The 14,825-nt window shown below is 39.5% G+C and overlaps 1 protein-coding gene across 2 annotated transcripts in view; it reads right to left on the bottom strand.

Moving 5' to 3' along the window:
• LOC147120352 (obg-like ATPase 1) overlaps positions 1–14,825 on the bottom strand; it is a 229,376-nt gene that overhangs the window by 23,733 nt on the left and 190,818 nt on the right. For both annotated transcript variants that reach the window (XM_085986160.1, XM_085986167.1), the window contains exons 3-4: positions 5,654–5,794; positions 1,439–1,535 (exon numbers count right to left, since the gene is read on the bottom strand). In XM_085986160.1, the coding sequence (XP_085842286.1) occupies positions 1,439–1,535; positions 5,654–5,794 (238 nt within the window). The remainder of the gene's footprint in view (positions 1–1,438; positions 1,536–5,653; positions 5,795–14,825) is intronic.

Here is a 14,825-nt window from a genome sequence, read left to right as displayed (position 1 = left end):
GAATGGCCTACTCCTGTTCCTATGTTCCAAATAGCATCCTATTCAGCACCGTTTCCTTTACAGTTGTGCACATAGAACATGCAAAGTAATTTACCATTTTGTTTTACTTTTTATGAAAATGATATGCTCTGCTGACATCAACTGATGTCAGTGTTATCAGCCACTACTGGGCTGAAGAATGAATTTCAGCTTTGGAGCAATAAATAGCAATGAAACAGATGCCAATCCTCACTTCTACAATACAGGTATCCACTGACTGACAATTTTGCAGGCCTCCATCTAATACAAATTATTGGGTCTCCTCCAGACTTGATTTCAGGAATATAAATCTTCTAACAGGTAGGAGATTTTTGACCAACTATTGTGAGACATAAAACAGGAAAGAAATCTGAATTGCAACTATTTCTACAGAGTGCCCTTTCCCTTTAAATTATTCAACATTATAATTTAAAATTTACAATAATTTCATAGAATTTAAAAGCTTTCGTGCCCACATACGGTGACAACAGAAAGTCTTTGCAGGTAATTTGAAATCTTTACCATTGGAAGCTGGGTCATTAAGCAGAGAACAACTCACAGCTACAAAGCAAGTTTGAAAGTAGAGTGTAGCAATCTAACAGCTTCCAAAAAGCTCAAATAATTTACATTTAAATATGGTCAATCATGTTGTACATAAATTCAACTATCATGATTAACTCCATACCCACCTGGGTATAAACAACTTGTGCCAATTTGATACTCGATTAAACTTTAATCTCTACAGGAAATTCACATTTGAAATGTTGCACACACAAATTAACAGAATATTTAAAAAATGCTGACATTGCATATAGTCATATTTTGAACTAAATGTCAGAAAAAACTCAATTGTGCTACATTTATTGTACTACAAACATTAACCTGTAAGAAATCAGCATAAAAAAATGGAAAATTCATGAAAGTACATTCATGAGTACTACTTAAGAATAAAAAACACTTTGCATATTAACAGCAGATTATATTAATACAATACTGTTAGTTTAAAAAAATCCATGTTAGTCAAGTAAAGCAAGAGAAGAAACCACGCACAACCCAAACAAACTTAGCAAATACCAAATGAAAAGCAACATCAATTTCACTGGCGACAAACCCAGTCACACAGATTAAGCAAGCACAATACTGAGGTGCCTTATCTCTGACCACAGGAGGAGGGAAGATAGATTCTGCAGGATGAAGAAATTCATACTATGTAATAGGCAGAATCAATTGCTACCTGCCTCAATCAATGCACCCCACTTTCACTGTTCAACAGCTCACAAATAATTAAAGTTAACACGAACAAAACCTCATCTATAATGACTAGCTAACCACTGCCGTGACAAACTTTAAAGTCGGTGATATCAATCTGAATTCAACAGTGTGGAACTGTGTATGGCTGACAACAGACTATGAAACATACCTTTATGGTCCATGCTCGCACTTCATCTGGGCCTGCAGTAAAAAAATATTCAAGTTGCAGAGATGTGAATCCAGTCTTGATGATCTTGGGCAATGCACTGAAATCACAAACATATAAAAGCTTCTTTTAAGGTATATTCAATTTATTTCAGTGCAAACATTTTAAAAACCATTTATAAATGTTTTAGGATTTTGAAAATGTGCATCACAAATACGTGATACAAAAATGTTATCTTTCATAAAGACGTCAAATGACAATATATTTTCCAAATGTTTTCTTCTCTAATTCTTAGGCTTGTGTACCATAGTAATCACTTTTTGTAATTTATATACTGTCAGTAAATATACACATTGAAATGCTTAAAATAGTTTGCATTTATTACTGCATTTGGAGGTTGCAACTTATGTACACATTATATTTTTAAGACCCTCTTCCATGCCATAACACAAGTAATAATAGAAGTTTTGCAAGGAAGATGGTCTTGAGGATACACTACCCACAGCCTGACAGGAACCTCCCAACAGCTGCAACAAGATTATAAACCATCACTTTAGACAATAAGTAATTTTAGGTTTATACATTTCTAAGTAAAAGCTGAACAGGGTTCCGACAGCATAAAATCCAATAAAAAATATTGGTATGGGCCTGGGTAATGCATAGGTACAATTGCATATCATATGGGCTATACCAATACAAAAACACATAGTTTTGATACCGTTTCTTAAATAATGTGTTATTACTGTACAACCCTATGCCATTTTCTCCATACACTAATTTAATGTGGCACACTACTACCTATTGTGGATAGCTGCCAGACTTCTGCTACTCTGAACTGGCAAAGAATTGCAGCGTAGCAAGAAATGTGTCATTTTTAAAGTGAGGACACAAGAAACATGCAAAAGCTCCCCATGATGAGTGAAAGTTGACTCCAAGCTCCAGTTCAAGCTTGGGCATTTCTTAATTTACTAAATACCTTTCTGGCTTCTGCTTAGCTTATTAGAAATTAAGGTTTATGTACAGTGAAGAGGGGGAAAGAAAAGACAAACAAGCTAACTAAATAACGGGACTACCAAGCAATCTGGCCCCTGTCCTTGGAAAGCTACTCAATACAACGCATCTCATGCCTTAAATCCTAAAACACTTCCCAAGAGCAGAAATCAGATCAGATCAGGAGGGGAATGAGCCAGCAATAGCAACCCACCAACAAGGAGCGAGACCACAAACAGGATTATGAGTAGACAAGGACCTCATGCTACCTGACTCAACTGAACCCCAGGAAACTAGAACAAACAAATTACTTAAACCTTTGCTCCACATAAAGAGTATAAGAACATAAAAAATAGGAGCAGGAGTAGGCCATTTGGCCCTTCGAGCCTGCTCCGCCATTCAATAAGATCATGGCTGATCTTCTACCTCATCTCCACTTTCTTGAACTATCCCCATATCCCTTGATTCCCTTAATATTCAAAAATCTATCGATCTCTGTCTTAAATATACTCAATGACTGAGCCTCTGCAGCCCTCTGGGGTAGAGAATTCCAGAGATTCACTACCCTGAGTGAAGAAATTTCTCATCTCAGTTCTAAATGGCCGACCCCTTATTCTGAGACTGTGACCCCTGGTTCTAGAAACCCCAGCCAGGGGAAACATCCTCCCTGCATCTACCCTGTCAAGCCCTGTAAGAATTGTGAATGTTTCAATGAGATCACCCCTCATTCTTCTAAACTCTAGAAAATATAGGCCTAGTCTACTCAAACTCTCCTCATAGGACAATCCCCCCATCCCAGGAACCAGTCTGGTGAACCTTAGTTGCAGTCCCTCTATGGCAAGCATATCCTTCCTTAGGTAAGGAGACCAAAACTATACACAATACTCCAGGTGTGGTCTCACCAGAGCCCTATATAATTGCAGTAAGACGTCTTTACTCTTATACTCAAATCCTCCTGTAATGAAGGTCAACATGCCATTTGCTTTCCGAATTGCATGCTGTACCTGCAGGTTAACTTTGAGTGATTCATGTACAAGGACACCCAGGTACCACTGAACACCAACATTTCCCAATCTCTCACCATTTAAAAAATACTCTGCTTTTCTATTTTTCCTACCAAAGTGGATAACTTCACATTTCTCCACATTATATTCTATTTGCCCACTCACTTAGCTTGTCTATATCCCCTTGAAGCCTCCTTGTATCTGCCTCACAACTTACATTCCCACCCAGCTTTGTATCATCAGCAAACTTGGATATATTACATTTGGTCCCCTCAACCAAATCATTGATGTAGATTGTGAATAGCTGAGGCCCAAGCACTGATCCTTGTGGTACCCACTAGTTAGAGCCTGCCAACCCGAAAATGACCCATCTATTCCTACTCTCTGTTTTCTGTCCGTTAACCAATCCTCAATCCTTGCTAGTATATTACCCCAAATCCCATGAGCCCTAATTTTGTTTAATAACCTCTTGTGTGGCACCTTATCGAATGCATTCTGAAAATCCAAATACACCACATCCACTGGTTCCCCCTTATCTATTCTGCTAGTTACAACCTCAAAAAACTGTTCTAGAAGCAATGGAATTTTGGGAGATAACAACCAATTCATCCACTATCTTTATAGCCAATTCTTTCAAAGCCCTAGGTTGTAGGCCATCAGGTCCAGGGGATTTATTGGCTTTCAGTCCCATTAATTTCACCAGTACTATTTTTTTTTACTATTGCTAATTTCTTTCCGTTCCTCATTCTCGTTGGAGCCTTGGTTCTCCACTATTTCCGGGAAGTTTTTTGCGTCGTCTTCCATGAAGACAGACACAAAGTATTTGTTTAATTTCTCTGCCATTTCCTTATTCCCCGTTTTCAGTTCGCCTGTTTAAACCTGCAAGGGACCCACATTTACTTTCGCTAATCTTTTCCTTTTTACATACATGTGGAAGCTTTTACAGTCTGTTTTTATGTCTCTCGCTAGTTTACTCTCGTATTCTATTTTCCCTTTATCAATTTCTTGGTCCTCCTTTGCTGAATTCTAAAATCCTCCCAATCCTCAGGTTTACTACTCTTTTTGGCAACATTATAAGCCTCTTCCTTTGATCTATTACTATCTTTACCTTCTCTTGTTAGGCACGGTTGACTACTTTTCCTGTGGGGGTTTTGTGCCTTAAAGGAATATATATTTGTTGTAAATTATGTATTAATTTTTTTTAATGCTAGCCATTGCTTGTCTACCGTCATACCTTTTAATGTAGTTTCCCAATCTACCTTAAGCCAACTCGCCCTTCATACCTACGTAGTTTGCTTTGTTTAGATTTAAGACCCTAGTTTCGGATTTAACTAAATCACTTTCAAACTCAATAAAAAATTCAGCCATACAGGAAACTTTAGTTTATCCGGAGGTTGTATGTCCGGAATACTCGATCTAACGGCAAAAATCAGGAGCCGTTTTCTATAAGTTTTTTTTAGTTCTCGTTCTTTTTTTTTTCCCCAGTCAGGCACTGCAAGGTCTGTAGCTATAGCAACAGCTTCAGCTAGAGACACTTGCAGCTGCAGCCGACTCTTTAGAAGCTGTTGCTAAGCAACAGTGTTTGTTGTCAGATACGGAGATGAAAACCTCCATATGCTTCAACATTAACTTTGTATGTCCGGCAGTTTTGATAGATCGGCAACACGCCGGTCCCGGATATCACAAAGTTTCCTGTACTATGGTCACTCTTTCCTAAAGGCCCCTTTACTACAATGTTATTAATTATAGATCTAAAATAGCCTGTTCCCTAGTTGGTTCCTCAACGTACTGATCTAGAAAACTATCTTGCATACATTCCATGAATTCGTCCTCCACATTATTTCTGCAAATTTGGTTTGCCCAGTCTATATGTAGATTAAAGTCCCCCATGATTACTGTATTACCCCTTGTTACATGCGCCCCTAATTTCCTGGTTTGTACTCTGCCCTACATTGCAACTACTGTTTGGGGGCCTATAAACAACTCCCATCAATGTTTTCTGCCCCTTCCCTTGCTGTTTCTTAGCCCCACCCAAACTTCTTCTACTTCTTGATTTTCAGACCAAAGAAACTAATTTATCTACGTACTCCTGTCACAAGCACTGAGAAATCAAAATGCATAATGGCTTTGCAAAATATATAATTTGAAAGCAAGTTCTGCTCTTCAATTAGTTAGAATCATTCAGATTTCTTAATAGAAGTTTGCAGAAGGAATGCCTATTAACCTTTGGGTATTCTTTTCTTCCAGGTATTTTGTTGTTTCTTCTTTATCCATCTCCTGTAACTTGAGTTCCAGTATTCCACTGAAAGGTATGACCAGGGCTCTTGGGTCATGCTTGTCCACCCACTCTTTAATTTTAACCAACCTGTACACAAAAGGCGCAAAAACATTATCATGTGCTACATGCATCACTGTACCACATTCATTATCCAGTAGCACATACATATTCATAAGCAATGTGTGTTTTTTATGATGCCATTTTTCTGTATATATCTTCCAAGGTCAAGACATTTTCAAGTAATGATTATGCTAAGAAACCGAAATACCACTACAATGTTGCAGATAGCTTTTCCTCAATCTCAAGTCGCAGAAGCTAAATTAGAGGCACAAGTTACTTTGCAAGTAAAAAAACAAAAAAAATAAAATAAAGCCACTTCCCAAAAAACAGCATTATCTGATAACAGCTATTATGAATTTCATTAAAATTGTGAAGGCTCATTTGAACCAATTATCTGCATCCTTACAAAAAAATTACTTATCTTCAGAATTTCCCCAACCTATTGCCAACCTGGCACAAATGATTTTTTTTCATGTGTCAAAACTGTCATGTAAAAAGAAACACTTTGAATGCTGAAGGATGTTCTAAAAGCAAATCATAACACTGTACTTAACTGATGGAACCGGTGTTCAGAAGACTTAAAAAAAAGTTTTATTTACACATTATGCTTCTTTATATGAAAACCATTATTATTAATAAAGATTTCTAGATACAAATGTGAGGGGGTCAAATAGATAGAAGTAAATTATCCAAATGCAAAAGAGATAGGAAAGCAGGTTAGCTAATCTCAATAGAAGCAGACTGTACAGAGTTTATTCAGAATGTTAATTCTTAACAAAACAGCAGGAGGCAAGAACAATTATGAGATTAAGCACACACCCATTCAGTGCAGCTTTGGACTGATCCCAAGGAATTAGATGCAGTCAATTTCCATACTTTTGTTTCTTTGAGCTGACACGTCATAGTTTACTCACGGAAATATCCTATTATTATCTATACTCGTTATTTCTGTTAAAAAGCTGTGAACATGGTGCGTAAATGTAATAGCGTTTAATAAATTCACCGAGCTATTCCCAGGACATGAGGTGCGTACCATAAAGAAAAATCAAGATACTTGCCTTTCTTTCAAACAACAATGCTGATGTTAATGAACCTTGAAATATTTAGTGACTTGTTTTAAAAAAAGGCGACTACTATGCTTAAAATTCACCAGGACTTCAATGTAATGGTACATATTTTACAGTGATATATTCCGATACTTGAGGAACCAGCTCATAAAGGAGACCACACACATATACACACACAAATCTCACAGGAAGGAAAGTCTCTTGTAAGGAAGGAATTGTTGCAACATACGATACAATAGATGAGACAATGTTTGTCGGCGTAGGTTATTTAGTTTGAAAGAATTCGAGAGATGTGGCAAAAATCAGGTGGCTATTGATAAGAAGAGTATTGGGGATTTTAGGTGGGAGGGAAACAGTTGATACTTGGGACATAGTAATGAAAGGGGAAAGAATGATAGTGAGTAGTTATGGGGGTAGAGGAAAAAGGAGGAAGTAATAGGGTAGTGAGGAGTTGGGGTGTAGAGTGAAATACTTACATTTTGAGTTGGTGGGTGGAGAAAAAATAAAACCAAGGAAAAAGTGTTTCAAAATTAAGGGAAAATATTTCAAAAATAAGGCAGTGAGGAATAAGCTTTCAAAAGAAGAAAAACACAGCATACAATGGAGCTTATGAAGAACCAGGAAAAAAAAAAAAAAATTACTGTGCAATGCAGTTTTTAAAAACAGTGCAATGGAGATGTTTAAAATATGGGAAAGGGAGGAACAGGTGTACAACCAGGGTATTTTTCAATAGCTGAACTACTGGATTTATTTTTAGCCTCTTGGACCAGTTTCTGCTAAATTGTTTTTACAAAATTATTTAAAGAAAAGTTAGAGTACAAATTTTAAAAGCTTTATTCAAGTAAAGTTTTTGGGGTAGAGTTTCCGCTTTGGGCGCAATCGGTAATCTGGGTGCAAATTGCATCCAAAATTGCACAAGTAACTTGGTGCAGTTTGATTAACACAGCTGAAAATGGGTTTGTCATGAAAAATAAGCAATTCTAATCGGTGTGAGTAACCCAATTTTAAATGACTGAAAATGACTTTTAAAAACTACAGAACCCTTTGCTAGTTATATTGGGGTACAGTAGTCAGTTTCTTATTAAAAAAAAAATACATTCAAAAGCATTTAAACGTGCCTATTAGAGTCCCTGCGCTCAAAAGAACCAACTTAATTAAGAACCTCCTCGAAGGATTGCAAACGAGCACCACTAGCGGAAACTCCCATTGGTGATTATTTCATCCTAGGGCGTGTCCAGTTTTGTGGCCAGGGCTGGCTTCTAGTGCGATGTTTTTAAAACTAGCGCAAAAGATTGCGGAAACTCAATTTGCGCTGAATGAAATTTGTGCTTACAATTACGCGATCTTTTGCGCAGGTTACGCCAATTTTGGGCGAATTGCACTGAAAAAACCAGCGCAACCGAACACAAGCTCTACCCTATTACTTAGTGTTATTTTTTAAATGTGAAAGAAACAAATGAAAGCACTCTGATCACATAGTTTCTTTGTCTTCTATATATTTTAGAAAGCATAATAAGCTGAGGGTGAGAAAATTAATCTTTCCTCATCCTAATTTTAGTGTAAGTTTAAAAAAAACCTTTAATTTTGAAGCCAACAGAAAGCCTCTAATATCACACGTGTTTTGAGTTTAAAAATGTAAACATTATAATTGTGTGCGCCCGCGTGTATGAGTGTGCAAGAGAGGTATATGGAGAGCTTGTAGCGAGGAAAAAGAAAAAGATAGAAATAGGTAGACAAACACATACAGATATGGATAGGGCTAGATTTTCCTCCATTTTTGGTGGTAGCCAAGAGGAAAATAACGTAGTATGGTCCAACACAGAAATGCCACCCCAAAAATCCACCTGTAATATTTTCCTCTCGCCTGCTAGGTGGGGCAGCAACACTTCCCATGTCCAGGTCCCGTCACATGCAAGTGTTGGCAGGTGGGTGTGATTTGTTGCATTTCCCTCTCCTACCATCCATTAGCAATTGAGAAGATAACGCCGCTGTAAATAAGGCACTGGAGCCTGCTTGTGACACTCAACCGTTAAAAGCCAGAAAGAACCTGGGAAAAACCCTGCTAGTCTTTTAGGAAGTTTTAAAGTGCTTTTTAAAAATTAAAGTCTGCTTAATTATTTTAAAACTTCTTGAAGCTTTTAGTGAAAAAATTATTTTAAAATTGTATCGATTTACAAATGTAAGGATTATTACAATTGTTTCTATAGCATTTAAGTTTATTCTTACAGACTGGGAATCGGGACTTAAGACTCTGTCTATTCCTCTGCTTTGAGAAGAAAAAGGCTAGAGGGAATGGTATCCAAATTGATACATGATACCACAGTAGGAAACAGTAAATAGTTCTGAGGAGGAAACTGATGGTGGAATAGGCTAAAAAAGTGGCAGGCAAAATTCAATGTAGACAAATGTGAGATGGTACGTTTTGGTAAAAAAAAGATAAAAAGCAATAAGGGAGGATAGAAGATTGGGAAGTCTTTAAAAGACAGCAAAAAATAACTAAAAGATTGATTAGGAAAGGGAAGATAGATTATGAAAGTAAATTAGCAAAAAATATAAAAACAGATAGCAAAAGTTTCTATAGTTATATAAAAAGAAAAAGGGTGGCTAAAGTAAATGTTGGTCCCTTAGAGGATGAGACCGGGAAATTAATGGTGGGAAATATGGAGATGGCAAAAACGCTGAACAATTATTTTGTATCAGTCTTTACGGTAGAGGACACTAAGGATATCCCAACACTGGACAAACAGGGGGCTCTGGGGGGGGGGGGGAAAAGAGGAGCTAAATACGATTAAAATCACTAAGGAAGTGGTACTTGGTAAAATAATGGGACTCAAGGCGGATAAATCCCCTGGACCTGATGGCTTGCATCCTAGGGTCTTGAGGGAAATGGCGGTAGGGATTGTGGATGCGTTGGTAATAATTTTCCAAAACTCCCTGGATTCAGCAAAGGTCCCGGCAGATTGGAAAACTGCTAATGTAACACCCTTATTTAAAAAGGGTAGTAGGCAGAAGGCTGGAAACTATAGACCTGTTAGCCTAACATCTGTGGTTGGTAAAATGTTGGAGTCCATTATTAAGGAGACAGTAACGGGACATTTGGATAAACATAATTTAATAGGACAAACTCAGCATGGTTTCATGAAGGGGAAGTCATGTTTGACAAATTTGCTTGAGTTCTTTGAGGAAGTAACATACAGGGTGGATAAAGGGGAACCAGTGGACGTAGTGTATTTAGACTTCCAAAAGGCATTTGACAAGGTGCCACACAAAAGATTATCGCTCAAGATAAAAAATCACAGGATTGGGGGTAATATTCTGGCGTGGGTGGAGGATTGGCTCTCTAACAGAAAGCAGAGAGTTGGGATAAATGGTTCGTTCTCAGGCTGGCAACCAGTAACTAGTGGTGTTCCGCAGGGGTCAGTGCTGGGTCCCCAACTCTTTACAATCTATATTAACGATTTGGAGGAGGGGACCAAGTGTAACATATCAAAGTTTGCAGATGATACAAAGATGGGATGGAAAGTAGTGAGTGAGGAGGACATAAAAAACCTGCAAGGGGACATAGATAGGCTAAGTAAGTGGGCAGAGATTTGGCAGATGGAATATAATATTGGAAAGTGTGAGGTTATGCACTTTGGCAGGAAAAATCATAGAGCAAGTTATTATCTTAATGGCAAGAAACTGGAAAGTACTGTAGTACAAAGGGATCTGGGGGTCCTGGTGCACGAAACTCAAAAAAAGTTAGTATGCAGGTGCAGCAAGTGATCAGGAAGGCCAATGGAATGTTGGCTTTTATTGCTAGGGGGATGGAATATAAAAACAGGGAGTTATTGCTTCAGTTGTACAAGGTATTGGTGAGACCGCACCTGGAATACTGCATACAGTTTTGGTGTCCATACTTAAGAAAAGACATACTTGCTCTCGAGTCAGTACAAAGAAGGTTCACTCGGTTAATCCCGGGGATGAGGGGGTGGTCATATGAGGAGAGGTTGAGTAGATTGGGACTCTACTCATTGGAGTTCAGAAGAATGAGAGGCGATCTTATTGAAACATATAAGATTGTGAAGGGGCTTGATCGGGTGGATGTGGTGAGGATGTTCCCAATGATGGGTGAAACTAGAGGGCATAATCTTAGAATAAGGGGCTGCTCTTTCAAAACTGAGATGAGGAGAAACTTCTTCACTCAGAGGGTGGTAGGTTTGTGGAATTTGCTGCCCCAGAAAGCTGTGGAAGCTACATCATTAAATAAATTTAAAACAGAAATAGATAGTTTCCTAGAAGTAAAGGGAATTAAGGGTTACGGGGAGGGGGCAGGAAATTGGACATGAGTCTAGGTTCAGAATGGTCATGGCCCTGTGGGTAGTGGAGTGGGCCCAGGGGCCGTGTAGCCTGGTTCTGCTCCTACTGTGTTCTAATTCTGTGTTAGATTTCAGGAGATGGTTTTATTCCTGTTCCTGGCTGGGGTGGAGATCGCCTTTACGGAAGGTAAGTACTGTAGAAAATATAGGGACAGAGTGATCTCCTGGATGAGTTTTGATCGCCTAGATGGGTCGGAGAGGAATTTCCCAGATTTTTTTCTCCCAAATTGGTCATTGGGTTTTTTATCTGGTTTTTCGCCTCTCCCGGGAGATCACATGGGTTCGGGTGGATGGAGAGTGATAGAAGATTTGAGGTTAGGATCAGATCAGCCATGATCTTATTGAATGGTGGAGCAGGCTCGAGGGGCCGATTGGCCTACTCCTACTTCTTATGTTCTTATTAAATGTGAATTTGAGGGTTGGCTGGGTAAAGTGAAAGAGCAGAGGGATCCTAGATTTATGAGCATGCTGCTTGGTATGATGAAATACAAACATGAAGAAAGTTTTTGAAAAATTGGGTCTGTTTTTATTAGAAGAGATGATTGAGGAGTGACTTGATAGAGGTGTCTAAAATTATGAAGGGTTGCGATAGAGTGGTTAGCAACAAACTGTTTCCAGTGATGGGGGGGGGGGGGGGGCGGCGGGACAAGGGAACTCCAGGATGCTTCCTGTGTCCTGGACAACCACGTGTGCAGGAAGCGTCATCCGCTGGACTGAGGTGCCCTGCCAAGCCTCTATTTAACAGACTATTAACTAACTTAACAGAAATAAACTCAAGACTTAAAAAAAAGAGATCATTCAGCCCAATCAGTCTGAGTTGGTGTTTTATCTTCTAATAAGGGCAACTATTTGGGCACCAGGATGTAGCATTAGAAAGGAGAAACAAGGTGCACAAAGGATTGGGACAGACAGATAGCACTAGAGTAAGAAATAGTACGGTATTAGGTGGAGTCAGACTAAAAGAATACAAGAAGGTCTAAGCTAGGTTTACAGTGCATATGTGTAAACGCACGAAGCGTGGTAAATAAGGTTGGTGAGCGGCAATAAGGAGTTCAGGAACAACAGGGAAGGAAAAAGGAGGTGGTGTGGCAGTATTGATTAAGGAGAATGTTACAGTGCTAGAGAGAGAGAGGATGTCCTGGAGGGGTCAAGGACAGAATCTATTTGGTTGGAGTTAAGAAACAACAGAGGTGCCATTACACTACTAGGTGTATTCTATAGGCCACCAACAAGTGGGAAGGATATAGAGGAGCAAGTTTGCTGGGAAATTACAGAGATGCAAGAACTAGAGTAAGTGATAATGGGGACTTCAACGATCCTAATATAGACTGGGATCGTAATAGTGTAAAGGGCAGAGAGGGGGAAGAATTTCTGAAATATGTTGAAGAGAACTTTCTTTATCAGTACGTTTCCAGCCCAATGAGGAAGGAGGCATTGCTGGATCTTATTCTGGGGAATGAGGTGGGTGAAGTGGAGCAAGTGTCAGTAGGGGAACATTTAGGGAACTGAGATCATAGTATCACAAGGTTTAGATTAGCTATGGAAAAGGACAGGGAGCAATCTAGAGTAAAAATAGTTAATAGGAGAATGGCCAGTTTCAGTGGGATGAGAATGGATCTGGCCCGGGTAAATTGGAATCCAAGATTGGCAGGCAAAACTGTAATCGAACAATGGGCTGCCTTTAAAGCGGAGATGGTTCGGGTACAGTCGAGGTACATTCCCACGAGGGGGAAAGGTAGGGCAACCAAAGTCAGAGCTCCCTGGGTGACAAAAGAGCTAGAGAGCAAGATGAAGCAGAAAAAGGGGGCGTATGACAGATGTCAGGTTGAGAACACAAGCGAGAACAAGGCTGAATATAGAAAGTGAAAAAGCAAATAAGAGGGGCAGAGAGAGAGTATGAGAATAGATTGGCAGCTAACATAAAAGGGAATCCAAAAGTCTTCTATAGGCATATAGATAGTGAGGGGGGGTGGGGCCGATTAGGGACCAAAAAGGAGACCTACGCATGGAGGCAGAGGGCATGCCTGAAGTACTAAATGAGTACTTTGCATCTGTCTTTACCAAGGAAGGTGATGCTGCCAAAGTCATAGTGAAAGAGGAGGTAGTTGAGATACTGAATGGGATAAAAATTGATAAAGTACTAGAAAGGCTGGCTGTAACTTAAAGTAGATAAATCACCAGGACCGGATGGGATGCATCCTAGGATGCTGAGGGAAGTAAAAGGTGGAAATTGCGCAGGTACTGGCCATAATCTTCCAATCCGCCTTAGATACGGGGGTGGTGCCAGAGGACTGGAGAATTGCAAATGTTACACCCTTGTTCAAAAATGGGTGTAAGGATAAACCCAGCAACTATAGGTCAGTCGGTTTAACCTCGGTGGTGGGAAGCTTTTAGAAACGATAATCCGGGACAAAATTAACAGTCACTTGGACAAGTGTGGATTAATTAAGGGAAGCCAGCATGGATTTGTTAAAGGAAAATCATGTTTAACCAACTTGATTGAATTTTTTGATGAGGTAACAGAGAGGGTTGATGAGGACAATGCGGTTGATGTGGTGTACATGGACTTCCAAAAGGCGTTTGATAAAGTGTCACATAATAGGCTTGCCAGCAAAGTTGAAGCCCATGGAATAAAAGGGACAGTGCCAGCATGGATACGAAATTGGCTAAGTGACAGGAAACAGACAGTAGTGCTGAACGGTTGTTTCTCAGACTGGAGGAAGGGTCACAGTGGTGTTCCCCAGGGGTTAGTACTAGGAACACTGCTTTTCTTGATATATATTAATGACTTGGACTTAGGTGTACAGGGCACAATTTCAAAATTTGCAGATAACACAAAACTTGGAAATATAGTGAACAGTGAGGAAGGTAGTGACTTCAAGAGGACATAGACAGGTTGGTGGAATAAGCGGACACGTGGCAGATGAAATTTAACGCAGAAAAGTGCCAAGTTATACATTCTGGTAGGAAGAACGAGGAGAGGCAATATAAACTAAAGGGTACAATCCTAAAGGGGGTGCATGAACAAAGAAACCTGGGGGGTATGTGCACAAATCATTGAAGGTGGCAGGGCAGGTTGAGAAAGCAGTTAAAAAAGCTTACAGGATCCTGGGCTTCATATATAGAGGTATAGAGTACAAAAGCAAGGAAGTTACGATGAGTCTTATAAAACACTGGTCCGACCTTAACTGGAGTATTGTGTCCAATTCTGGGCACCGCACTTTAGGAAGGATGTGAAGGCCTGAGAGAGGGTGCAGAAAAGATTTACAAAAATGGTTCCAGGGATGAGGGACTTCAGTTACGTGGATAAACTGGAGAAGCTGGGGTTGTTCTCCTTAGAGCAGAGAAGGTTGAGAGGAGATTTGACAGAGGTGTTCAAAATCATGAGCAGTCTAGACAGAGTAGATGGAGAGAAACTATTCCCATTGGCGGAAGGGTCAAGAACCAGAGGACACAGATTTAAGGTGATTGGCAGAAGACCAAAGATGACATGAGGAAAAACATCTTTACGCACTGAGTGCTTAGGATCTGGAATACACTGCCTGAGAGATTCAATCGTGGCTTTCATAGGGAATTGGACAAGTACCTGAAGGAAAAACATTTGCAGGCAAGGGTGGAGGAGTGGGACTAGCT

Source organism: Somniosus microcephalus, chromosome 4, assembly GCF_052327205.1.
Source record: "Somniosus microcephalus isolate GS21.2 chromosome 4, FLI_Smic_1.0, whole genome shotgun sequence".
In the NCBI taxonomy this organism is placed as follows: Eukaryota; Metazoa; Chordata; class Chondrichthyes; order Squaliformes; family Somniosidae; genus Somniosus; species Somniosus microcephalus.
The sequence above is the reverse complement of the archived record's forward strand: the minus strand, read 5'-3'. Positions and strand labels throughout refer to the sequence as shown.